The 27,125-nt window shown below is 44.7% G+C and overlaps 1 protein-coding gene across 3 annotated transcripts in view; it reads right to left on the bottom strand.

Annotated features, from left to right (window-relative positions):
* PHKA2 (phosphorylase kinase regulatory subunit alpha 2) overlaps positions 1-27,125 on the bottom strand; it is a 512,688-nt gene that overhangs the window by 130,579 nt on the left and 354,984 nt on the right. For all 3 annotated transcript variants that reach the window (XM_069205013.1, XM_069205014.1, XM_069205015.1), the window contains exons 20-22: positions 16,911-17,084; positions 14,472-14,560; positions 2,625-2,758 (exon numbers count right to left, since the gene is read on the bottom strand). In XM_069205013.1, the coding sequence (XP_069061114.1) occupies positions 2,625-2,758; positions 14,472-14,560; positions 16,911-17,084 (397 nt within the window). The remainder of the gene's footprint in view (positions 1-2,624; positions 2,759-14,471; positions 14,561-16,910; positions 17,085-27,125) is intronic.

Raw genomic sequence — 27,125 nt, 5'->3', positions numbered from 1 at the left:
CAGTGAAGACAACTGCTAAACAAATTCCAGGCGAAGGACACCAACATGCAACCATAACGCACAACAGGTGCTCACAACATATAAGTCCTCTAACAATCTGCAAAGAGGCAAAGTCTTAGCAGGGGCAGCAGAACTACTCAAGTTCGTCGAGCGAAGTCCAACGACTCCACCGCCCAGACCCCTCTCAAATGGTCATTAGACCTGAATTGGTGCGACCCATATCAGCACAGCCGTCCCCGACCACCCCTCCCTTAGGTGTTGGTCCCAGCGGCTACACTACTCAAAGTAGATTGCCGTTCTAACGCCTGCTCCGACGTTGTAGGTCGCTGCTGTTTCCTCTTTCTCTCCTTTCGCCGCCAGCGCGGGCGGTCTCCATTGGCCGCCTCCACACTTGTGCCAGCGTCTTGACTATCTCCCTCCAGGCGCAGAATCCGTCTCGCTTCCGATACCAACTTCACATGTCGGAGCTGATCCTCCCATCGGAAGATAAGGCGGAAAGGATGACCCCAAGAATAAGACGCTGCATGCACTCGTTGATGCTCTGTGATGGGCTTAAATTCTCGCCGCCTCTGCAAAGTCCGTAGTGAGAGGTCTTGAAATAAATGAAGCGTGTGCCCCTAAAATGAATCTACGGGAGGTTGCGGGCCATCTGCAAGATGTTTTCTTTAAGCCTGCAGTTGTGGACACATGCTAGAATATCGGGCGGGCGTTCCCCGTTCCCACCAGCGTGGCCCACTCGATGAGCTCTGTCCAGCGTAATCTCCCGGGACTCTTCTAGGCCAAGGACCGAGCGGAACAGCGCCACCACAAAGTCTCCAATGTCCTCCTTCTCAGCCCCGATCGGCACACCCCTGATGTGGATATTATGCCGTCGCGACCGGTTTTCCAAGTCCTCCACTGCAATCTAAAGAAGGTCCTCCTGCTCCCGCAGGCGTATGATCTCCTGTTACATGCCTGCCACCTCCTCGCCGCGGGAGATCTCACCATCCTCAACCTGTGTCACCCGCTCACCCAGGGACGTGACTTCCACTCGCAGCTCCTTCACCTCTTGGAAAATGTCCCTATGGAGTTCTTGCAGGTCACTCCGAAGTGAGTCAAACAAGGAGGTAAGGAAACCCTTTGTGAGTGGGGCCCCGCCATCCTCCTCCATCTCCCCTCGTACCTCTAGAGATTTTGTCGCAGCCGGCCCTTCGACAGATCTACCCTGCACCGGGTGGGATCTGGTCAACATTTCTCTCACCGACTGGTCACGTTTGGGCTTGGAGGACGCCATCACACCAGTCTCCCCATTGCGGCCGTGTATTCGCCCCGTCAATTGCCTCCTCGCGCTGTCCTCCGTGGGCCCGGACGTCCGCGCCCTGTCACCTTGTGCCTCGTGCTCCAACCAACAGCTCTGGCCTTCACCCCGCCCAGCCCCTCTGCACCGCTTTAGGCTCCACTGCCATGGAGCGGGAGCAACCCAGGAATACTCAAGTCTGCTCCCTTTCTCGTCCGGAGCTCCCGCTCTCCAGCAGCGCCAAAGTCAAAATGGCTGAACCGGCCTCCAGGGTCCAACCCTGTGCTCGTCTCCGCACCAGCTCCTCCAGCGCGGGCCTTACTGTGCTCCACCGCCGTGGGACCCTCTTGGGCGACTGTCGCGTCTCTGTGGGTGGCCGACGGACCGCTGGCCCAGAATCACACCATGCAGCAAGGACCGCCGCTACCAGCGCCAGCGTCACCGCCCTTTGCTTCTGTGGGCGTCCCCAACTCCCCTTGGGGCGCCCGCTGCTCCCCAACACCTGCTGCAAACCCAGGAAGACCCGGGCCACAGAAATCCGGGGTCGCAAGGCTTTCACTGGGGCCTCGGCAGCGGATCGGACAAACGTGTCCGCTCACGCGCCATCTTGGCCACGCCCCCCCAAATGAATGATTTAATGTGGACCATCATGACATCTAAAAGCTCATACATATATCTCATTCAACCATGGATTCCATATGAGTAACATCATGATTATAGGCAGGGCCACAGGAATTATTTGACAGGGAAGGCCCAAATTATGTCACAAGGTTGTCTAAATTATGCTGCAAAAAATGCAAATTATGCAGCACATTTTGTGTTAGGATTACTTCATTATCTCATCATTTTTACACATAGTAACACTGTCTGGGCAAATATTTCACCTTAATAGTACATGTTTAGCAATTAAATGTAGCAATAACCAACTATAAGATGACTAGTCAACTTTTGGAAAGAGCCTCTAACTACAAGGGATCAAGTCACCATGTATTTTAAAACTTTTGATCAATTTGCTGTAGAAACTTTTTTTTTGTTAAAATCTGTAGATTATGCAAGCGATTATGGATTAGTGGCCCTTATTATAGCCTGCAACGTGATCTTTGTTCTCCTGATTTTGAAAATCTGTTTTAAAGAAATAAAATAAAAATAAGCCTTTGCATCTCTAAACTAGATTTGATCTATTACTGAGATCAGATAATAAACAATTTTGTTTTTTTGAAATCTCTTAAAACGAGAATTGATACTTTGGATAATCATGGTTTACATTATTTTTATAGTCACGCAGAATAATCACAACCACATTTTTTGAGAAGCATTGAAGTGAAAATAGTTATTTCTGTCAACATACTTGATGACACACAAAATATACAGTATATCTGCTTGATCCTGGAGAGTAGGACATTCCTTTAGCTGTTCCACCAACTTCATACAGTCCACATTGCCATGCTCGTCTTTGGGCAAATGGAGGGCATTATTCGAATCCTAAAAGGCACAACAAGCACAAAGATCAGTAAACACAGTTGCCCTGATAAACTAACCATTTCACACACAAAAGCTTCACTGTAATTTGTTCTGATAAGACATACTTTAATGTTGTGATGCACTGTTACTGTTTTCATGTTTACTAAAGGCAACTGAACACCAGGGATCCAAATCAACATGAAAAGTCCAAGCTAAATCTGCCTTACAATATTTGATTTAATTTAGAAATAATACTTGATAATGCAGTGCTGGTTGATTGATCTCTTTGGCCATTTCAGGGATTTTTTACATAAAAGCAATATGGAAATAGAAAATTAGACAACTGCAGCAAAATTGTTGATGCACCTTCTTGGTGTGGTCAGCAGAATCTGCTTAAGTTCCCTTTTTTTTGTCTGGACATGCACCAAACAACACTACCTCTGATGATGTGCAGAATGTTCTTCTTCCAATGTCAGGACTAGAGAATTTTCAAAGGACCTCTGAGTAGTATAGTTTTTGGTGTTTTAACCCAAGAAATGATTGCATTGAGATAGTCTGTCTACATAGGAACATACAGAGGCCTAATGGATCTGTGACTAGCAGTGAGTGCTTGAAATATTTCAGCACTTCATCTATCATCCTTTTGTATTGCTAAAGTCACCCTAAATGGGAAGGGTATGCCCAGACGTGGGTCCTTTGCGCACTGTGCCACTGGATTCAAGCTAGCCTGGCTGATGTGGGATGATACCCTGAAACCGGTCCCAGGATGCTTGTTTCTAGTCCAGGGAGTACCTGGCCTGGCAGTTCAGGTTGGTCTGTCCCCATGGGGAGCAGAGTCAAGACTGATTTGCATATGGGTGGGTCCAAGCTGGGGTGGCATGGTGAGCAAAAAACGATGGATTTAACCCAGATCGGTGCCTTCAGGGGGAGGTCACGTAGAGCTCCTGTCATGCTCTGTGACTGAGAGCCCTACGGAGCAGCACTATGGCGGCCTGAATGCGCTGCCAAACTCGCCATTGAAAACGCCGCTCTATCAAGGAGTAAGGCCCTATCTCTGCCTGCCCTCGATCCCCCGTGGTAAACGCTTGGAGGCTGGGGGTGACGGAGATCTTCTTTTGAAAAGAAATTACAGCACCCCGATCGGAGCTACACATTTACCGGCGGGGAGTGTTCTCTTCCAAGTGCCGCGATTCACAGTGGCACTTGTACACGTTCCATTTCCTCTCCCTCCCCTCCGTCATAGGAGCTGCTGGGAAGCCGGGACTGTCTGCAAGAGTTATTGACAAGTCGGAGCCCTGTGGTGTGCTGGCTCTAACAATGCGTGCTGCCCCGGGTCGAGTCAGGAGAGGAATGCGCTTGCCCTGGCAAAGCAGGGGGATACAGTGAAGCGTCTTCCCTCAGCCTTTTGAAGGGACAGCCACCCCCCCATCTTGGAAAACTATTTCAACAATGCTGCTGCTACACAGGGAAAGCAGGAAGGTGGAAGGTGATGAGCGCTCAAGCTCAGTTCAGCTTGACACAGTCACAGTCGGACACAAACATATACAGATAAGTGACAAGTGATGATTTTTGTTGAGTGTGGGTTGGGAAGTAGAGGAGCCCCTCTCACTTTGGGGGGGCTGGTTGGCATCCAGTGGCCAGTATGCAGAGGAGCCCCTGTGACAATTTAACTTTGGCCTTATACCTTTTCAAGCCCTCAAGCCCTATAACTGAAGAGAGGGGACAAAGGGAGGAGTATAAAGAGGAGAAGGAGAGGGAAAGAAGCTCATTATGTGTGGTGCACAGAGGGGGCAGTAACCAATGAGGTTGTATCTGCAACTGTACTTACAACGGAAGAAGAGAACCAAGCTGTTTTTTCTCCTCTTTTGCTAGCATCTAGACTCTATAAGGGCTGAGCAGTCTGGTTTCTATCTAAACACACCTTCTAACCCGGGTTGACGGAAACAGTTTGCACACTGGTGGTTGCGGCTTGATGCCCCCTCCTCCCCCTTCCGCCTCCTGGCCACATCTTCATTATAGGGCCGGGACGTTCCCTTTTTTTTTCTTTTCTCTTCTTACTACAATGAAACGCATGGCACGAGATACTGGGTATAAAGCCCGGACAGTGGGAAAAATCCTAGAAGGACCTAAATCTAAGACCCTGACCCCAGCTACAGGAAGGCGCAGGCATAGCTCCAAACAACAAGTCTCTGCAAGTTCTTCAAGGGAGTCCCCTGGGATTCATCTTCCTCCTCAGGCCTCACAGCCATGCTGAAACCCAACAGCACGGAGTGTGTGGAACAGTCTGTCGAATGGTCTACACGATCTATGGAACCACTACCCCAAATACTCTCTCTGCCTTCATCCTCTCTTCCAGCCAGTGCTGCCATTGAATCTTCCTCTGTATCACCGATTCTAGGGACAACAGGCAACCTTCTCCTGTGCATCCTTCAACATCCCCTTGACTCAAGGAGAAACATTCGGAGAAGCCTGCTTATCCCTTATTTTCAAATCCTAACATCAACTTTGAGGGATACCTTAAATCAATTGAAAGGGACACAAAAGAAGGAGGGCCCGAGATGATATCTCTCCCAAGCGAAGCAACGTCAACATACTCTGGAGTTTCTTCTGCATAGGCTTCAAATGTTGTGTTGGAGGGGCCACGTATAGCAGTATTTGATTCATCTGCAGTGACTTCCAATTTAAATACGGGGTCTCAAACCCTCGCCTCTTCTTCTAACCTCATTTCGGACTGTTCATCATACAGGTTTCAGGCTACTTCTACTATGGAGGAGTTATTGGGGAAAATTCTAGATGAGCTCCGAGCTATTAAACTATCTCAGGAGCAGACTCGTAGAGAGACGAAAGATCAGTTTACCCAATTGAATACTCATCTAACTCTTCTCTCTTCTCGAGTTTCACAGGTGGAACAGAGGGTCTCTGATTTAGAAGGTGTGGAAAATCAAGTTGAATCGACAATATCTCGGATCCATTCTGAACTGGAGGATCTCCAGTTAAAATTGAATGAAGTTGAAAATACGTCCCAGCGCTCTAACCTTAGATTTGTAGGGGTCCCTGAGGAGATCGAAGCAGCTTCATCTGTGGTCAAAGTCGTCTCAGAACTCATCTATAAAGCAGTCCTCCCAGATAGGGACAAAACAGAAGGGGACGTATCAATCATGAGGGCTCACAGGGTACCCTTCACCTGTCCTAATAATTCAAATTATCCTCGTATTATTTTGGTTAACTTCGGAGACTATAGAATCAAGGAACGTATACTTTCTCAAGCTAGAAAAGTTAGGGAGTCCAACGACAGCTTCACTTTTCGTGTTTTCTCAGACATGTCTGTAGAAGCGTCCCACCAGTGCCGCAAGTTTGTGGGATTAATTGACGACTTTAAAAGATTGGGGGCACCAGCAGTTATCGTGCAACTTGCCAAGCTCAAAGTATCTTATAAGGGTCAAGCGAAAGTATTCCAAAATGTTCAGGAAGCAAGAAAGTTTTTGAAAATCTTAAAAAAGCAAGGAGATGGTACTTGAAATGGGAAAAAGAAAGGGAACAAGGGGTGGTGAAGTTATTGATAGTTTGTGACATTGTTCATTACAGGTATTTTATGCATGGTATCGCTCAATATCTTGTTGCTTGCTAGGAGATTTTAGGCTCATGCAAAGAAATGGGGGTGGTAGGTGAATCGGGGGGGCGGGCGGCGGGAGGCGACAGGAATAACGTCGGACTGGGTGTCTCACCATGAGGAGAGGCGCTTTTTTTTTGGCACATTGTTTGTTTACTGTTCGGTTTGTGGCCGCCATGCTCTCTTTGAGAACAGGGCTCTAGGGGTGCCATGTCAATGCACTCTTATGTTGGGTGTGTGGGTGCGGGTTTGGGGGAGGGGGAGGGATTACTGTCTGGTGGGGCCATGACGGGTTGGACCTGCCAGGGTAGGGGGAGGGGAGATTTTGTTTTAGCGTGGGGGGGTTTGCAATAGGGTGGGAGAAAAGAGCAGATCAAAAAGTTAATGACAAACTGGATCATAATTGGGATAGAGCTTCTCCACAAAAATCGTTATGGAAGGTTCCCAAATCAGCAACATACGATGACCACGTTAGATAAAAGGGGGTTAAGATGTGATTTAAGAATTATCTCTTGCAATATCAATGGCACTAATAATAAAGTTAAGTTTACTGCTCTGCTCAAATGGTTAAGGACCTCACAATCACAGATTTTTCTCTTGCAGGAAACACACTTAAAGTGCCAGAACAAGCTCACAAATGTTATCATCCAGGCATATTATGCTTCGACTAATGCCGCTGTTTGGGGGGTTGCCATCTTTGTGACTAAAGAATTTCCAGGGAAGGTTTATCAGGTGTATCGAGACGTCCAGACTCGTTGGGTCGTAATCAGCATACTTATCTCAAATAACCACATCCATTTTGCAAGCTTCTATGGTCCATTAGAGGAAGATCCCACTGCTCTCCTGAGCCTCTATAAGGTGTTAAGTCTACTCACTGGCCTTTTAATAATTGGAGGAGATTTTAATGCTATTCCCGATCTCCAGCTCGATTCCACTCGTGAGAACAAGAAATAAAAAAAAACTAAAGTCTCTCAGTGGCTGGCCAAGATTATTTTGGATTTGGCACTGGTTGATGCTTTGAGGACCGATCATCCGCAGGATTCCAATTATACGTATTTAAAAAAAATATATAACAAAGCTTCTAGAATTGACTTTATTTTAACTTCGTTCTTCCTTCCTCGCAATACTTCTTAAATAAATGCAAATCCTTTTTCGGACCACTCAGCACCCCTGGTTAATCTTGATGTTTTTTGCGAGATGGGTAATAGTCCTTGGTGGAGTTTCGATAAATCCTTGTTGGTAGCTGAAGGATGGGTTCAGATCCTCAAAACCTCTATAATGAGCTTCCTTGAAGTCAACAAAAACTCAGCGTCTCCATTTTTATCTGGGAATCACTTAAAGCATACATAAGAGGAGAATCTATATCATATAAGGCCTTTTGGTTAAATCTAACAAGCAAAAGGTGAAAGAGCTCCAACTAGAGCTTAATCAAGCACAAAGGGCACTCTTGACTTCCCAAAAACCAGAGGTGCTTTCAAGGTTAAGAAGGGCACAGGCTAAACTCAGTGACTTCTTCTTAGCTTGTGAGATAGTCAATCAACATACATGTATGCAGAATTGGTACGAAGAAAGCAAACACGTTGGTAAATTTTTGTCCAGGTCAGTTAATAAAATAAAAACTCCTACTATTAAATCTATCTTTGATGAGGGGTCGAATGCGATGGTGAGGCATCCGGAGGACATTGAAAGAGTTTTTGTCTCTCACTATGTGAAAATTTATGCGTGTTCAATTCCAAAGAACGTCCAGCAAATCAAGCAATATTTGGCTCAGTCACCTTACCCAGTTTAGATTCATCCGCAAGGGCACACCTTAACTCTCCTATGTCACTTGGTGAGGTGAAGGAGGTTATAATGGCCTCACCAAATGGGAAGGCCTGTGGGGAAGATGGCATTCCGGCAGAAGCCTACAAAACCCTTGTAGATCAGATAGCTGGGTGTCTCGTTCTTCTGTTTAACAGTATTTTGCAGGGAGCAGATATTCATGCATCCTTTACAAGAGCCACGGTGATCAGCTTCTTGAAAAAAGATAAGTCATCGATGAGATCGGATTCATATCGGCCGATTAGCATATTCAATTTTGACTATAAGCTTTTAGCCAAAATGTTGGCACGCAGATTAACATTAGTAGTACAGAATCTTATTCACGAAGACCAGTGCGGTTTTCTCCCAGTTAGGCTTTTAGCCACAAACACCAACTTTTTAATCCAGGCGATAGACTATTATTCTAATGATGTTAAACCAGCGGCCATTATCATGTTGGATGCAGAGAAAGCCTTCGATTTAGTCCAAAGGGAGGTTCTATTCCAGATCCTTGAGAATTTTAAGTTTCCCAGTCAATTTATTCCGATTTTGCAGAACATATACTCTAAAGCACAAATTAATATTCTTATCAACTCACGTATTGCTGGAACTCTTCAAGTTCAGCGGGGTACGCGCCAGGGATGACCCCTTTCCCCTGTGCTTTTTACATTATCCATCGAACCTCTAGCGGCTGCAATATGCCAAGACGTTTCTATTCTTAGTCCTATGACTCAGGCCCCTAAATTAAAACTGTTTGCCGATGATGTGATACTTTATTTGGCAGCAGATTCTTCAAATATTGCTAGAGCATTTTGCAAAATAATTGCATTTACAGAGTTGGGGGGTATAGGATCAATCACTCCAAGTCAGAAGCCCTTTTGTTCAATGCATCTGAGAATGTTTCTCCCAATCGAGATGCGGGCTCAGTACCGCCTTCATCGTCCTATAAGATATCTAGGAATCTACGTCTCCCATGATTTTTCCGAGATTTTTGCCTTAAATTATGTCCCCAGGTTTAAGAAAGTGCAATATCTGTTACAAAAATGGCAAGCTTCTCTACTATCAATTATTGGTTGTGTAGCCTTGGTTAAAAGAATGATCCTTCCCCTTCTCTTGTTCATCTTTTCCAGCGTGATCATCAAAATCCAGCAATTCTTTTTTAAAGAACTAGATACAAAGCTTTGACAGTTTGTATAGGCCAATAAAAAACCAAGGGTTCAGTTAGAGCCTCTATCCCTTGTAGTGGAAGATGGGGGTCTGGCCCTTCCAAATTTAAGAAATTATTATGATTCCGCATTTATGGATTGGGCTTCTAGAACAGCCGTATTCCCCAATTCTAGTTTTTATTTCAATAAAATGTTAGATGAGATTGGATGCCAACCAGTCCCTTTTCTTAAGTTCCCAAGGCAACCCAAACGCACCAGATACAAAGTCCCCATTATAATCTATGATAGGCTCTCACACTTACGAGAAAAATATCACCTCCCTCCTTTTTTTTCAAAATGTGTTTGACCCAGTCGGGGACGGTGGGTTTAAATTTGATTCCTTAACATGTAAATCAATTGTTAAATGAGGGTTTTACATGTTTTTCTGACCTTTTAGCAGGTAATCAAGTCAAGACCTGGGATCAATGCCAGCTAGCAGCCCATATCCCCATCTCTCTAAAGTATTCTTATCTCCAGATTCACAATTTTTTGCTTCTGTATACTCCATTCCTAGAGCAACCCCCTTCTCCTGTTGGTCAGGCATTCTTTGGGAATCAGAGGGGCGTAGGCAATTGGTATCGGATTCTAAACTCCCAAGGAGCAACGCAAGTGTGTTCCGGTCTCCTATCAATGATCAAAAAGTCCACTGGGTGCAAAATTGACCTGAAAACGTGGAGTTATTATAATAGCATCTCCTATAAGGCGATTAAAGGGGCTAACTTTAAAAGAATGGCTCTGTTCACAAAATTGATGCTATATCTAACCCATGTACAAATTAGTAGACCATTCCCGAGTGTGTCAGGCTCCTGTTCGTGGTGTAATGATCCAGTGGATTGGCTGCATATGTGTTTTACATTCCCCAACCTTGTGGATTACTGGGACAAAGTATTTCAGTGGATTAGTAGGAAGACAGGCTGTGTTCGTATTCCAGATACATTGGGGGCATTGTTTGGAATCTCAGACTATCCGAACTTAAGCAGACAGGCAAAGCAGCTGTTTTTAATAGCCTCTCTGATCGCGAAATCACTGATTTTACGAGCTTGGAAATCACCCTCCCCACCTACGTTCGAAGCTTGGGAGGCGAAGATGATGCTGGTACGCAGGAAGGAAAAGCTACACGCTCATAGGGCAGGTCGCAACTTTAAGGATATTTGGGGACCAACGTTTGAGGAAGAGGAGGTATTTAGGTTATGATGTGTTATAAAAAGAAGTATTATAATCATAGTTAGCAGTTAATTAAGTATCAAAGATTCCCTGGATGAAGTAATGTGATATTATGTATTGTTCCTGGTTTTGCTTTTAAGTTTTGTTTCTGCTTAATAAAAAATAAAAAATAAAATAAAAAAGGATTTAACCCAGATCTGTGACTAGGGGTGAGTGTCTGAAAAGTTGCAGGAGGCCACCATCCTTGTGTGTTGCTAAAGTCACCCTAAGTGTCCAGGGTATGCCAAGATGTGGGTCCCTTGCTCACTCTGCCACTGTATTCAAGCTAGTCTGGCTGATGAGGGGTGACAACCCGAAACTGGTCCCTGGAGGCTTGTTTCTAGTCCAGGGAAGACCAGATCTAACAGTTTCGACTGGACTGTTGCCACTGGGAGCAGGGTCAGAATTGATTTGCATATGGCTGGGTCCAAACTGGGTTGGCATGGTGAGCAAACAAATGATGGATTTAACCTTGATCTGTGACTGGGAGTTCAGCACTCCGCCCATCATCTTGTGTTGCTAAAACCCTGTCAAAGCTCCACATGTTAAGCACAGGTGGCATTTGTGCTTGCTAAATGGAACAGTAATGGAGGAAAGTATGCAGAAACAAGTGCTGTAATTTCACATCCTGAATGTTAATCTTCATTCCAGGCCAAAAACCTGCAATTGTAAACAAATGATTAGGTGGTTTATCACACTAACTGTAATTACGAGTGTTGATTTTCAGGTGCACCAAGACAAATCTAGTGGAATATGTCTCCCGAAAACAAACAAGAGTTTGACAATAACCCGTCAAAATAGGCAAGGAAATTATGATTTCCCATGGTTATTCACCATTACAAGAACACAACTCATAATTCCAATGTAATTCTGCATCTTCAAATTACTGATGCTCGCAGATGCTGTATCATTAATTAGAAGTGTAAACTTATACCATTAGTAGTCACAATGAATTTGAATAAGGGCCTAGGTGAGCAAAGTAATTCTTATTTACAGGATAAGAGATTCCCAACGGAGGTAGTATGTAATTTGGAGATCGCTGACAAAATGTTGGAAGTTCAACATTAAGAAAAAAGCATCACTCCCAGATAATAATTACATCGTTGTACGTATCATAGAGCATATGGACTATCTGCCAGATTGCCAAACCGTCTTTGGGCATGTAAAATACAATGACAAATAAAGTGACTCTTCTTACAGCATTAAGTGTATACGTGTGGCAACAGCCCAAAGAATACATCAGCCATCATGTGTCGTTCTAATGTGTGATACTCTCTGGGATCAAACCAACATAAATATGTTAGCAACCAGACACATCTGTGACATACTTACAAAGGTTGAGAGTGGCTGGGCAGCAATACTGTAAAGCTTGTTCGCTTACCACTTGAGCTGGTGGTACACTGTGACTTTGCCAAGTGAGTAGTTCACAAACTATCCCAAATGCTTCTCACCAAAACTCATCATAAACTTTCTTCAGATACTTATAGTTTTAACACCTGTTTTGATTCCCCCTGCGTCTCACTCCAGAGGGTGCTTCAGCCTGGGAGCCCAAGGAGTGGTGTGCTTTAGCAAACACGGAATCTGCTTCCTTATCCAAGGGCATGCTGCTTTTATGCAATCTGGGTCACTAATATCATACAAGGCCCCTCTCTAGTGCATATTCTAACAAAAAAAAACAATTCCTTAGGAGTCACATTTTGAGGCAGCTCCAGTATATGGAGCAGCCTAGTGATGAATGACATTACTTGCCTCATCATTAGTACATATCACAAAAGCACAGTAGGCTGGTATTTGTGGGATATAAATTAATTTAATAGTGGAAGGACAGAGTCTTTTGTTCTGCTTTGTAAATGCCTTGGTAGGTTGTCTCCTTTGGGTGAAATCACCTTACTGCAAGTTGTTAGGAAGACTGCAGTTCTACATGAAGAGTCATAGAGTGGTCATTCTGTTGTAGAACTTGGAGGGGTTCAGGTCTTATTTTATGTATAGGAGCGCTTAACACTAGGTGGGAGGCTAGGGACACAATTTCAGATCCTTCAAAGTAAGCTAGGTGCGATGTAGGTTCCTATCATGGAGGGTGTTAGTGATCTTTGAAGAGATGAGTCCTAAGCATTTTTCTTAACTTCAGGAGGACAAGAGCAGGTCTTATAGTGATGGGGATGCTGTTCCACATACAACCTATTGGTTGACCTCCTATTTACCCATTTTACCATCAGAGAGACCTCTCTCTTTATAATCCTTGTGTCAGGGACTATTAGTGTTGAGAAAACCAGTGCTTATGTGGGAAGATCTTTGACCCTCATCAAAGAGACCAAGTAAGAAACACAGTGGGTATTAATACTCTGACTAGTAGACATGCTGAGAGAGGGCAGATGTGGCACACATACATCAAAAGCTCCCGAAATCCACTCATTTCCCGAAATCAGACCTATGTTTCATCACCCTGATGGTCTCCTCCTGACACAAATGAGGGAACAACAAGGCTGTCGACCCACAGTACCTGAAACAGAATGAGATGGGGGAAAGTAAAGTGGAGAAGCTGGGTGAAGGACTGAACTACTGACAGTGGTTCCAGTAAAAAAATGTGTACACGTTTGCAAAGTTAAAAAATATGAGGCAACGTATAATGCTCCAAGAATGTCCTCTGATTAAATGCAAATATTTGCATATGCTTGAAAGAAAGAGTGACTTTTTTTGCTTTCAAAATAAAAAGTGCACAAAAAAATGCAACTAGGAAAAAAAACGTTTCCCTAAACTACTGTGAAATTATAGGTACAATTTCTTCGAAGCATCCTTTAGTAAAATGTGTTGATGCATGCTATTATTTCCAAAAAATATTCATAATGGAACGTCAGTGTAACCAGTTTCAACAAGATTATGGGAAACATTAATATAAACAAGCACTGGCATAGTCAGTAGCACCGACATTGGTGTCAGTCTTTTGGTTTTGTAAATGCGTGTCTTGTTTTGACATGGCTTTTGTAAAACTTTGTTGTTGTGGGAGCTGTTGGGCCCTCACCATTGTAACAAGTATAGCAAAAGGCAAAAAAATGTTTTGGTCGCAAAAAGCACACATTGCGACAGTAATTCCTGAAACTGAACAAAACTACTTTGTGTGCCAGTATGCTCCTTGTGAAAGAGCAGACTACGCTCATTGTAATGTAATGTAACAATGAATTGACTAGTGCAGAACTTGGCACACATGAGGGTCTTTGCATTAGTGCAGAATTTTTTATTTCATGAATTCACAAGTATTTACAGAAGTAGATCAGGAAATCGTACTCCTAGAAAATATTTGTGAACTATATTTTAGCACAAGCAAATATGCAGGTGTAAGTTTGCTCATGCCAAAATCTGTTGAGCATTTACAAATTCAATTTCCCTTTAACCACTTTTCTCCCAACCCTGGGAGAAGTTTTACTACCGACCCCTGTCAGGAGTAAATTTCCAACCTTTCTCAGTGTGAGAAATTATTCATGAGGAGCTAGGGAAAACACTTAAAACATGCAAGTTGGTAGCTTTGCATAGACTCAAAAGGACATTCCAACCCTGGAACTACTGCTTACAGCTACCTCCAGCCCCAGTATGTAGATATGCGGAGAGGTGGCAAAAAAAAAAGAAAGCTGCTAGTATTCAGGCCAGGCATAATCAGAGAGGCCATTATTAGAGTTCTTGGAATTGCTGCCATAATTTGTCACTGCTCTACATGGCACCAAAGAGACAAGTAGATTTTTTTACGAAGCAATCTGTCCCACGGACAAGTAGATATTTTATTAAAGTCCACACCCCTGTAGACCAGTACTTTAGAATGTCTAATCCCAGGACACATTCTTGACACATGTACATTTTGTTAAGTACGTTCTAAAGTCAAGAGGGAGGTAGATAAATACACACAACCGACATTAAAAACTGTTACCTCTTCCTTTTCAGGTTTTGAAGTTTCGATGAGATTTAAAGTTTTCCGATGTGTCCGTAAAACTTTTGTAGGCAAAGACACAGATGCATCTGAAAAACATGTAAAGAACGACTGCTGAAATTCTTTTGTTGCCATTTATTTAACCAGAGACTATTTAAACATGTCAACAACTGTACTATTTCGCTTGTGTAGACAGGAAGTGCTAGCCTCAATAATAGTTATCGAGAAAGATTAGATAAACCACAGGTTTCACCAGTAGCCTACAATCGGGTTACCCCTGAAATTCCAAAAACATACTTTTTTTTTTATGTATTTCCACTTTTAAAGAAGGATGGTGTGTGAATGGGTGAGAACAATTTTTAACTTTTACTGGGTTTTGGGTGATACCTGCCAGTAAACTGCTAAGATTTTAAAAGCTTGTTTTCTGGCAAGCTACTTTTGATTTAATTTAGCATTGTCATGAATACTGGGACCCTGCATGCGAAAAAAGGTAAAACTTAGATAATGAGGGGTCAGACTCGCACATTTGAGGCACTGTTTACAAAGGTACAGATGCACATCGACACAACATAAATAGCACACTGTAAATGTGTAGCCTGCTCCCGACAACATGCAGGTCCAAAATGTGACTTAAAGTTTGTGTGACGACCAGGCGGGATATGTCCAACAAGAGTGAAACCAGTCTGGGGTTGCTCATCTTTCCAATTAGTTGGGTTGGGGCTAAGTGTTCGGGCTGGATTCTGGGGCGAGAATATGACTGTTTTGCATATTTTTGGTCCCTGTTGGTATTGGCAAAGACTAGCTTCAACGATGGGACAGATGTTAACACAACAAAACTCTCATGGTTTGAAATTACATTGAATATTTCCAACCATTATTTTTTGGCTATAAACATTTTTGTAGAGAGGCTAGGTAATGGGTGACATTGAAGGCCATATTTTACTGCTTGCAAAATTAAGGAAATAATAGGGTGATGTTTAAAGCTAAATAAATAAAATTACATCAATCCATTTTTCAGTGAACTCAAATGTGATCTCCTCAAAAGGGGCCTGATTTAGATCCTGGAGGAGGGAGTACTCTATAACAAACGTGACAGATATCCCACCCGCCATCTTACGATCCCCCTAGGATATAATGGGATCGTACCAGTGCAGATGGGATATCTGTCAGGTTAGTGACAGAGTAACCCCCTCTGCCAGGATCTAAACCAGGCCCTTAGTGTTGTTAACATATATTTAAGAAATATAAACAGTATAAAGAACACTAGGGCCCCAGTTCTGTCTATATATCCAACTCCTGCAGTCTGGGAAAGTCTAGTTCATCTACTGCTTGACTTACTTTTTTCCGCTACTTGCGAGTATTTTTAAAACTTGGCTTGTTTGCTGACGCCAGTTCTACGTGAACCACATTTCTGGATAAAACAACTTTATTCAATGTTTAGGTACTATGGATGCATATGCACTTGTCCTCCTGGCATAGAATATGAGACCTTTCCAAATTTTACTCTAATAATAGCAACATATGGAAACATTTCATTTTCGGAGTGAGACATCACTGAGTACCAGCACACATTCAGCTGAAATATCACCCTAATTCATCGGGGTAAGACTGCAGACTAATGGCAGTACTGTTGTGGAAACAGGATAAATTAGCTTGACCCTAAATAATCAATAGCTACACCTATCTCTTATGCTTATCTTCCATATTCACCCTAATAGGTCGAATATTCCTACTTCTGAAATCTTTACAACCCTCTTAGGGTAACAAAATTGTCACAATGGCGGCCTTACAATGTAGACTGCAATCATCCCAAAATTGAGGCAAATACGATACAAAATATTAAGCCTATGAAGCTATGTGGATTCTCAAAAAAGAACTAGAGGGTAAAATAATCAAGAGGGTAAAAAGAGTTATTGTACAAGTTTTCACTCATGTACTGTAGAGATATAGAAGGCACATGTTGACTCAAAACAGCACGATATCTGCTGTAACCAGTATCCTGTAAAGATCCCTTGTGAAAATCTATTCATTGGCGAAAAATAAATAGTTTAAGGAGCAATGTGTTGTAGATTACAGGCTACACCCTTAGACTCAAAAAGATAAACAGAGAGTTAAGGGGGGAGAATGAAACGCAGCAACAAAGTTGACTAGCTCAAATAGTCATTGAAGGAAAAAAGAAAAAAAAATGAACTATTGTATGGATTCAGTTTCATTGCATGATTCGAAAAGTACATTTTGATGAAGAACGAAAGGGACATATACAAACGTTATAGGGTATGTCTGTTAGTTTAGGGATAGACTGTTTAAACTTGAGACAAAGGGAAATCTCTTGAAACCCAGTTAAGTGTCATGCCCTCTTTTGAGACAAGCTTGACATATCTCAAACACAATAGAAACGAAACGATCAGAAAACATAATAACAAAACATCAAAAACTCACTTGGAGCATCCAGACCCTTTGCCTTGGCCACCAGTGAGAGAATGTCCCTAGTAGAATGGGTAGCACTGAAGATATGACGAGGCGCAGACTTGACACATATTGGAGGCAGGTTTGATTTTGAGGCTGTGCTTTGCTGTAAGTGGTTTAGGTACATGTCAAGCTCATCTTGATCCTCTGCAAAGTAGGAAAAGGAACAGTAAGTATGACTATGCTAGTTTGGACTGAAGAGAGTTCTTGAAGACATTTTTTGGGGATTGCTCAGAAAATACTGAAAGAAGAGAGCATTAGCATCTGAACTTAAGATTTCTGTAAATAGTACATGGTTATGTTTACTACTAGCATAAAATATCCTTGTGAAGCACTCTAAGCTTTAAAACAAACGGTTTACGGCGTTACTGGTAAATATTTGAAGACCATAAAATACATACATCACCCTAACAGGATCAACCATGGATGTCAATAACTCCAACACCAATTGAAAATGCAGCTAGGTATATTCCACAAGTAACTCACCTGAGACTTCAGATGCTCCAATATGTGACAATCAACAAACAAACACGACCTTCTCCTTGACAAGACAAGAAAATCAAGCAGACCTACGTATTCCACTTGAGATGCACTGATCACCAACGCACCCACAAGGACTCCCCTTTCAGAGAAGGAAAATAACATGCTAAGTCACATTAGCCCAAAGGTTTATGATGGTGTGCTGTGAGGAGATGTTCAAGAAAAATGCCATCAGGATTGGATGCCTTATAACAAGGTTAAGGGTCAAGAGCATCCAAATTCTTAACTGAGGCTAGAGTCTGTGAGGTGATACCCAAGGTTTCCCTCATTCTGAGTGCTCAGAAAGTGTGCTAAGAAAAGGATGATTTATGTGCAAATCACAGCTTTGAATTAAAATTGTGCAATAGCTACCACACATGGTAGATAACGTACAAGATAGTTACCAACCAGGTGCAATTTTTTCCCCAGACATTTCGCTAACAAACACCTGGCGGAAATCGCTCAGTCCAGATTATAGGAAAAATGGCGTGCAAAACACTAATACCACATGTTATCACTCATTCGGTAAAGGGGGTAGGGCCAAGCCTGACAAGATAGCTGACGTGGACCTCTAAAGCTCCATTAACTGGCCCTCTAATAGAAAACCATCCTGGCATTAAATCCCATCCAATGATGGCTGAGAGCCACAGCCCCTGCCTGAGCCGGCCAGTCTCTGACTCCTCACTGCCGCTCCCGCGAGCACATGAGTGAGCTTGCGGCAACGGCCTCCCCCTAGAGCCGGACCGCATGGGCCGAGCTCACGCTGAAAACCTAGTGACCCGTGACCCCCATGACTCCACCCTCAGCGAATGGCTCTCTGAACACTGACGGAGCCTGCCACTCCTCATCAGAGACACACCATGAAGCCCGGACATGTGCTTTTGTGGCGCAACGCAACCGAAAACCCAGGGAGGCCCTGAATGACCAGGTGAGCCACAGCCGCCATTCAAACCGGAGCGATTGACTCCTATCAGCTCACCTCTTCCGTTGACTGCCATCAGCCTGCCCGACTCTCGCCCAGCGCACCATTCTCCTTCGCACCAGCACTCACATTTGAATGCGCAAGGGAAGACTACCAGCAGCTACTGCAAATGGAGCCTGGCTGCTCGATACAACCTGCTTATTTCTCGCATGGGCAGCCCCTGACGCCTGACCCTATCTAAGTTTTGCAAGCTGACCCCCCCCTCCAAACTGTTTCCTGCAGAGGCTCCCCTTCTGCATCGGCATTCACACTTCAAATCACGTGAGGGGGCTCCACATAATCTACAAAGGGGCAGGGGATTTCCATCACAGAAATCGCTGCGGGCCCTCATGCCTCTGTGGCACCATCGAGACATGTGAGGGAGCTGGAGGATTTGCCATCACTGGGGGCTCTCCATCCTGGTGACGCATTCAGGAAGTGATCCTGAGGGCCAACTAGGGTCACCCTCAATGCCAACGATCAAGAGTGTGTTGGCTCACCCCACATCTCACCTGCGCTCACATCGTGAGGGGCCTGGCGTCTAATCACCCCACCCCGGGAGCCCGTCCTTTGCCCAGGGCTGCCAGGGCCTACTGGGATGGCGCCTGGCTCACTCCACCTATCGAGCTCACTGACTCTCTTCTCCCTGATAACTGTGGTGCGACATGTAGCAGAGACACATTCTTTAGAAACTAGTCGCTCCCAACAGAACACGAAGGTCACTTCAGGACTGCTCCACTGACCCTCGGTGTGAATAACTGCGCTATGCTAACCCAACACTGGTTATCCATTCCTGGGCCATTGCATATAACACAATAATGCGCCGGGAAGTCGATCGGCGGGACAGGCAGATAAATACCTGTGCCTCTAGCGAGTTGATGCACCATCTCTTGAACTTCATCAACTCACTCTACCCAGTGGGAGCGAACACCATTGTCTCTGCCCATCAAGCATCTTTGACTCTCCACCAGTCTAGTCACCTCTGAGTCGAGCCTCTTTAACAACCGACAACCTTGAATTACTCTGCTTGGCCACTCGGCCCATCATCAGTGACTGCTCTTCCACCCACCACTATCCCTGACACACCACTATGGAGAGCCACCCTGCAGGCGTCGACATCGGACAAACTGGACTAGGCACTGACCGCCACAGAAGACTTGCATGTTTCTGTGGAGACCCGTCTCGGTGCTTTAGCCACTGACCTCAGTTTTCTCCATGACAATCACCGTAAACTTTCTGACAAGGTGTCTGATGGTGATAAACAACTGGCCAACGTACACCCCATTAAGATGGACAACCAGCGAACCATTTGGGAACTACTGAAACAAGTCCGTCAACGAGAAGACAGAGCAGACAACATTGAAGGACAATCATGAAGAATCAACATACGCAATTAGCTGGGCCAGCCCACTCCAAGTGGAGGACAAAGCAATCATGCTCTTTCCTGACTGCACCAGATCAGTTCAACAGCAGACCTCCTTCTTAGAGGTCAAATGTTGCCTACATCAACAGGGGGTCCAGAAGTCACTGTTATTCCTGGCTTGCCTTAAGGTCATTACTGATAACGCTACACTTTTTTTCACTCAAACACCCAAAAGAAGCTTGGGACTGGGCTGCCAATACTACAGGACCACAGCAATAGACCACCCTGTACTCCCCAGGCCATGCCCAAATCAAGAGAGAAACAAGTAAAAGGTCCCACGCTGGAGATGCCCCAGAGCTGGCCCCAACAACACCCCTGAATCTTATTTATTGAAAATAAACAATGGTTCCTGTATGTGGCAATGGACATAGGTACTAACAACACCACTACAGATGATGATAAAGGCTCCCACATTTTTAAAACCAATGATGAGATGCTGCTCTCAGCACGGCTCCTTGACCCACCTGAGAGTGACACCACAGACAACAGATACCTTCATATGAACATGCTTTACCAATGTTTTTACTTTGTTTGAATGTTCTGCTTAATTCTAACATGTTGATGGCATATCCGCTGCAACACACCTTCGCTCCTCCCAATCCCTATTACCACACGCATTCTCTCCACCTGGAGAACACCTGCTCTGAGTGTCCTTTTGCCCTTGGAGCTCGCGAGCTTCCCACCACACTGCACTTGGACAATGTTCACTCTTACCAGTCTCCTCCCCAGGCAGCCTATGAGGATCCCAATGGCCTCTATTCTTTATACACTATGGCATAGAAAACCTGGCATCGAACACCAGCTCTTGGTCACCCCACACTACTCTAATGCTTTTACCACCAATACCGTTTCAGCATACTGCTGTAGGCTCTCCCTGTTCTTCCTACCCAGTTCTAGATGATCGCACACCCTATACTATTCCCACCTCTCACTCATGGCACAGCGGGCCACAGATGCATAATCTCTACATTCAGAGACGGCAGGGTCATCATATTGGCAAACATGGCGAAGACCACTCCTTCCCCTGTACCACTCATGCTCCCTACTTACTATGCAGCCCCCATGCGACACTACTCACTTTCTTAAACTGAATGTGTGCAGCATGCATACCGTACAAATGTGTTACTCAGTATACTCTTACATAAAACATCAGCGTGCACAGTGTTCCTACAACAGACGCACATAGTGAAAGAGGAAAAAGAGCACCTACTTAAACGCTGGAGAGGCTATTTGTATAGAACTATCTGCTTCAGATACGCCTGTTACACTTTGATATGGATCAGACCTGGCATCCCCTTTTAAGTACTTGACACCACCATAGGCACAGAAGGTAGCTATGTAATCCTGAGGGGTGCCTAGATAGCCACCCCCTGCTCCTTACAAGCATTTATACTCCCAACTCTGTACAGGGAGACTTTTATAGTATCCTCTCCACTATACTGGCTCACAAAACTGCACACCTGTGACTTCTTGGCGGGGACGACAATTGTGATCTCGATCTCTACCCCGGCAGGTCGCACCCTCCCCTCTCACACTCCCCCGGCTTAGGCAGCTTGGTCTCTGACAGTGATGCCAATCTTGTGGACCTACAATAGGTAGGCCTCGGCCGCTGACCCTTACTTGACGACTCCAATACAGCTGTTTAGATGACTGACCAGGTCTTCCAGGAAGAGCAGGGCACTCATATTGGATATTACTTTGTAGTGGACCATGGCACTGCCTCCACGAAAATGGTGGAATGGGAGGCTTTTAAAGTGGTGATGTGTGGCCCATGCATACAACAAGTGTTAGTCGTTCACAAAACCTTAGACAAAGAAATAGCAGACGCCAAGAATCAACTTACAGACTTGAGCAAGGCGGCATACCACTACTCTGTGAAGAATCCACAACTCACAACCGTGAAAACATCATGCATATTGCTCTTAGAGCACCTCAGCTGCTTTAATTTCACAGCCCATGCAGCTAAAGTTCACAAGGAAGGGGACAAGTCTGGCTGACTCCTAGCCTGACTAATGCTGCAACAACACGTGTCAGCCCCTATCAGGGATCTGATTATGTCCGCTGGTACCCACATTTATGCACAAGAAGAAATACTGCAACTATTTCATACTTATTACTCCACACTGTATCACGCCATGGGTCAATCTTCTGTGGAGCACTCCCTTGCCTTCCTTGCAACATCACTTTACCCCTTACCCCCACCCCTACCAGACTTGCCCTTGACACTAAAATAACCACAGAAGACATCACACAGACAATCAGGGACTTGGCCCGCAACAAAACCTCTGTCTACCACTTGAGTACTACAGCATCTTTTCTGCACTTCTGGCACCCAAACAGACAGACATGTACAAGGTGGCATTGAACACGGACAAACTCCCCCAATTGCTCGGGGATTCATTCCTGATGTTTATCCCTAAACTGGGTAGACACAGACATCAACGTATGCATTCCCTGCAATATTAGGAGCTGATTACAAAATATTGGGTAAAATATTGGCAGATCATTACACCCGGGTTCTCGTAGACCTAATCTACATAGACCAAAATGGGTTCATCCTCTGAAGCGCCCCTTCCAAAACATTAGACAGTTACTTCACATACAGGACTGTGTTCAGGGACGATATCCACAAGACATCATGTTAGACCTTTTCCCATAGCAGAACACACACTGGATAAGTTTGCGAGGGCATCCAGACTCTGACTGAACTGGGGTAAATCGGGCATACACCCTCTTCATCCCAAATAACTACTGCGATTCATACATCTAGGCAAAAGCCCCCTTCACTGGCAGTGGCTACTCGTTACTTGGGGATTCGCCTTTACCATACACCCTCAGATTTATCTGACAGGAACCTTCGGTTGGCACTGATGTGCATCAAAGTGCAAATGAAATTTTAGCGGTTGCTACCTCTTGCCCCAGTTGACAAAATGGCACTGGCACAAATGATTATAATACCCCACCTACTCTACTATTATACCTTCCTGTTAGTCCACCACGCTCCGCCACCTCTTGATCCCAAGAACTACACCCCCTTCCTCGTGACCTCTTCAGTTGGCAGTAGCTTGGACGTGTATGGCGAGAATACATCATATGTCACCAGGATCACTTGCTTATGCTCCCACACTGCCCCTGATTGGCCTTCCTAAACTCGCCAGGTTCTTTACACACCACAATCTAGACCCTTGGAAAAAACCTTCTATCCAGACAACCAGAGACCTCTTTCTGAATAGCCTGCTGCTTGCATTTGACCAACCAGTGACAGATTATGACCTACCACCAGGACAATTCCTCCTACACAGTCAGCTCACAAATACCTGCTACACCCTATGGAGTACCATGGAGGCAGAGTCCGTGACACACCCAGTACTACAAACTATACTCATAATGGGCACCAGTCGTCACCTCATAACCTGGCTATACAAAGCCATTTGTGACTTAACAATGCCTCCCTTGAACACCCTCCAACACAAATGGAAGGACACGTTTAGGCGCGTATTGCATGACAAACAGTGGACGATACCCTTCCCTCAACAGGTGTCCTGTAACTCACACTTTAAAAACCTCCAACTTTTCATGCTACACTGACCATACCTCACCCCGGCTGTAATAAATCAATATTTCCCCCAGGCAGGTGCATGTTGTCGGCGCTGCCAGGTTCTGGATGCCGACCTGGCACATATGCTTTGGTCCTGCCCTGCACTCCATCATTTCTGGGAAAAGGTACATGCCACACTGCAGCACATTACAGAACTCACAGACATTCACACCTGGGAAGCATACTCACTTGGCATTTTCAAGCAGTGCAAGCACTAGCACTCCACCTCACCAAACACACGCTCACCCTGCACTGGTGCTTCCCAACAACTCCTCCACTAGCTGTTTGGTATGGGGCAGTCCGTAAGTAGGGGACGGCTGAAGAAGACACCCTTCGATATGAAGAGGTGCATAACCTACGCAAGCAACCCGCTTCCTCTCACTGGGCTACCCTCCTTTCGCAGTTTCTGCAGCACACTGCGAATGATGATCTCCCCCATAACAGACCTGCGACAACTCTGCTAATCACCGCTGCCTCAACAATGATCTTCTCTCTTCACCTGCCCTCAGCACATTACACCCTTCTGTCTTGGCCAACAGACCTCAGACATATAGCAAATGCCAATGTCTCGACTTTTTGACAGATGTTCTCGGCCATACCCCACTATCTCGCTCCTCACACCACCTTCTATCCCAGTTCACGAACCAGACCCCAATTTATACAGTCTTTTCATCTACTAATGTACACATTAATTGATGCTTTATTCACAACATATCTACACATTGGCATACTTGCTACTTATTTACTTGTATCCATTACTCAAAGATCTGTAGGAACATGCATACTCAAGCATTTAAATGCTGTCGACTGTATTTGATACCATACTTATAAAACCTAATAAAAACGATTTGAAAAAACACACTTTCTCTAAATGCCACTTCCTGGAGTATCAGCATTTACAGAGTGTAGTAACTGTCCCCCGCCCCTCCTGTCCCACCCCCCACACCCTGCAATTCAGAAGAATGCCCTTAGTTTCATGGCTGCTGACTGTTAGCTGTTTGTTGCAAAGTTCTTCAAGCCTAGCCCCTTAATACCTGGCTACATAACAGCTCTTTCACTCAGGCACATGCAGCTCTTTAGTAAAGCAATGGACTGGAATTCACAATCACAAGTGTGAGAAGCTCCAGGGGAAATGACATTTTGGGGAACACTAGTGATCTGTGCAGGGTAACAACAGAGCACAGTTATTGCTATGGCAAGAGATCAAGAAAGTTACACAGTGGCTGTGGGCAGAGGTCAAATTTAAGGATGGGGTGCAAGCTGCATCTTAGTGTCAGGAAGCTGGTCTGCTAAGAAAGAGGACTTACATGAGGGAGAAGCCCAAATGAGACAAAATCAGCGAACAGCCTCATGCCCTAGCCTCCCTCCATCACACAAGTGCTGCAGTACACGCTCAAAACAAAAAACCTACACCTAGCTCACACAAAGTAAGGGGAAAGGGAGCAGGGACAGTTTTATATACTTAGCAAACAGGGGAGAATTAATATTAAGACAGAAATATCTCATCTAGATTGTCCAACACCACAAAGGAGGCATGGATAAAAAGGAAAGGTAAGGTAAACTCCCTATTACATTTCAGTAATAATAGAGGGTGAGGTTCAGGTTGTGTATGGGAGCAGAGGCATACTGAAAAGGTTAACTGCTGACCAGCGTGAAATGGTGTTATTGGTTCTTTCAGAACCATGACCTGCAAGCAGCACGTGAATCATAGTTTGCTGGCTTATCGAATACGGGAGTGTGACATTAGTGAGAAATGTGATTGTTAAATTGACATGCTTGCAGTAGTGGATGACTGAGTGATGGTTTCCCACTCACCCTGGACTTTAATTTGGTCTTTAGGACAGACAAGAGAATGACAATCTGGCCTACCTGAAATGGTATATGCAGGAAAGCACTTTACAGGAAAAATAAATACATGCACAAACACATAAACCTCCTCCTCCATCTTGTGGGTCAGCAAGGTATGCCCACCGTTAAACACAGACACAAGATGGGAGAGATGTTTATCAAGAGTGTTCAGGCATGGCCAAATCTGATTTGTCTGTTTCACATCCAACCGGGCTTTGATAGAGCTCATTTCCAACTTTTTACAGGCTCCAAAAGTTAGTGATAGTAGGGAAAAAGACAACATGAAGGTCTCTCAGACATTCTTGAGTGCCACAATTGATGGCGAGAATTGTCTGTGAAGCATAGAGGAAAAAGGAATGCGGCTGGTAGAAGTACATTTGGCAATAGTGAACAAGTTACTTACCTTCGGTAACGCCTTATCTGCTAGAGACTTTATCTAGATGCAGATTCCTCACCTTAGAGTTATCCCAGGCATCAGACTGGATACGGAAGATTTTTCACAAGCAGTTCTCCTGCGCACTGGTAGGTGGTGTTGTTCGGCACCTTGCCAGAAGTGACGTCCACAGCACCTATATAGGGACCCCCATGTGTGCTGACATCAGTTTCTTTTCACGACTTTCCACACCAGAAGCTCAGAGCCATTAAGCGGGCAGGATGGGTGAGTCAGTAAGGCATATCAAGCAAGATATAGGGCCACATGTACGAAATTTAGGTTTTGCGACTCGCAAATTGCGAGTCGTAGCGACTCGCAATTTGCAAGTCGCAAAACCTGATGTACAACAGTGTCAATGACACTGTTTGCGATTCCCAATGGGGTCGCAAATGACCTACCTCATGAATGTTCATGAGGTAGGTTGCTATTTGCGACCCCATTGGGAATGGCCGCCCTCACAGGGATGGTGGCCTGCTGGAGACAGCAGACCACCATGTCTGTGACTGCTTTTAAATAAAGCAGTTTTTTTTTTTTTTAAATGCAGCCTGTTTTCCTTAAAGGAAAAATATATGCATTTCAAAATCAAAAATGAAAAGTTTTCTTTTAATTTTTTCAGAGCAGGCAGGGGTCTGTGGGACCACTGCCTGCTCTGAAAAAATATTTTAGCTGCCATTCACTAAGGGGAAGGGGTCCCACGGGGACCCCTTCCCGTTTGCGAATGGGTTAGCACCAGTTTGAAACTGGTGCTAACTGCGATTGGTTTGCGACCGCATTCGTGGTCACAAAACAATCATACATCCCATCTGGATTCGGTATTAGGAAGGGACACCCTAATCACGCCCCTTCCGAATACCGGATCGCAAAACCCAAACTGCGATTCGGTAACAAGTTACGGAATCGCAGTTTGGGCTTTGTACATCCCAAATAGCATTTTTCAAGTCACAAATGGCCCGATTCTCGTTTGCGACTTGGAAAATGCTTCGTACATCTGGCCCATAGGCTCTACCACATAAGGAATTACAGAAGGTAAGTAACTTGTTCATCTGACAGAGACTTCTAGCCACAGATTCCTTACCTTAATATAGATACCCCAGCAGTATCATCCCTGGAAGTGGGTCTGTGGAAAAATTTCAGACCGAACAGGCAAAAGGTCCATCACAACAGACCTAACTAACCAGGCAGTAAGGTTTGATAAACGTGTGCAGGGAAGCCCACATAGCTGCTTGGCAGATATCCAGGACTGGAAGTCTGCGTGCTAACTCACTGGTCGCAGCTTTAGCTTTAGTGGAATGAGTGCACAAGTCCTTAGGGGGTTGCTTCTTGGCCAATGCATAGCAGATTTTAATGAAGAGCACGGCCCATCTGGATGCTCCTTTTCTACACAGCATGATCCTTTTTAGCTTCAA

The sequence above is a fragment of the Pleurodeles waltl genome, chromosome 8 (genome assembly GCF_031143425.1).
Source record: "Pleurodeles waltl isolate 20211129_DDA chromosome 8, aPleWal1.hap1.20221129, whole genome shotgun sequence".
In the NCBI taxonomy this organism is placed as follows: Eukaryota; Metazoa; Chordata; class Amphibia; order Caudata; family Salamandridae; genus Pleurodeles; species Pleurodeles waltl.
This window is presented reverse-complemented; position numbering and strand designations above follow the sequence as displayed.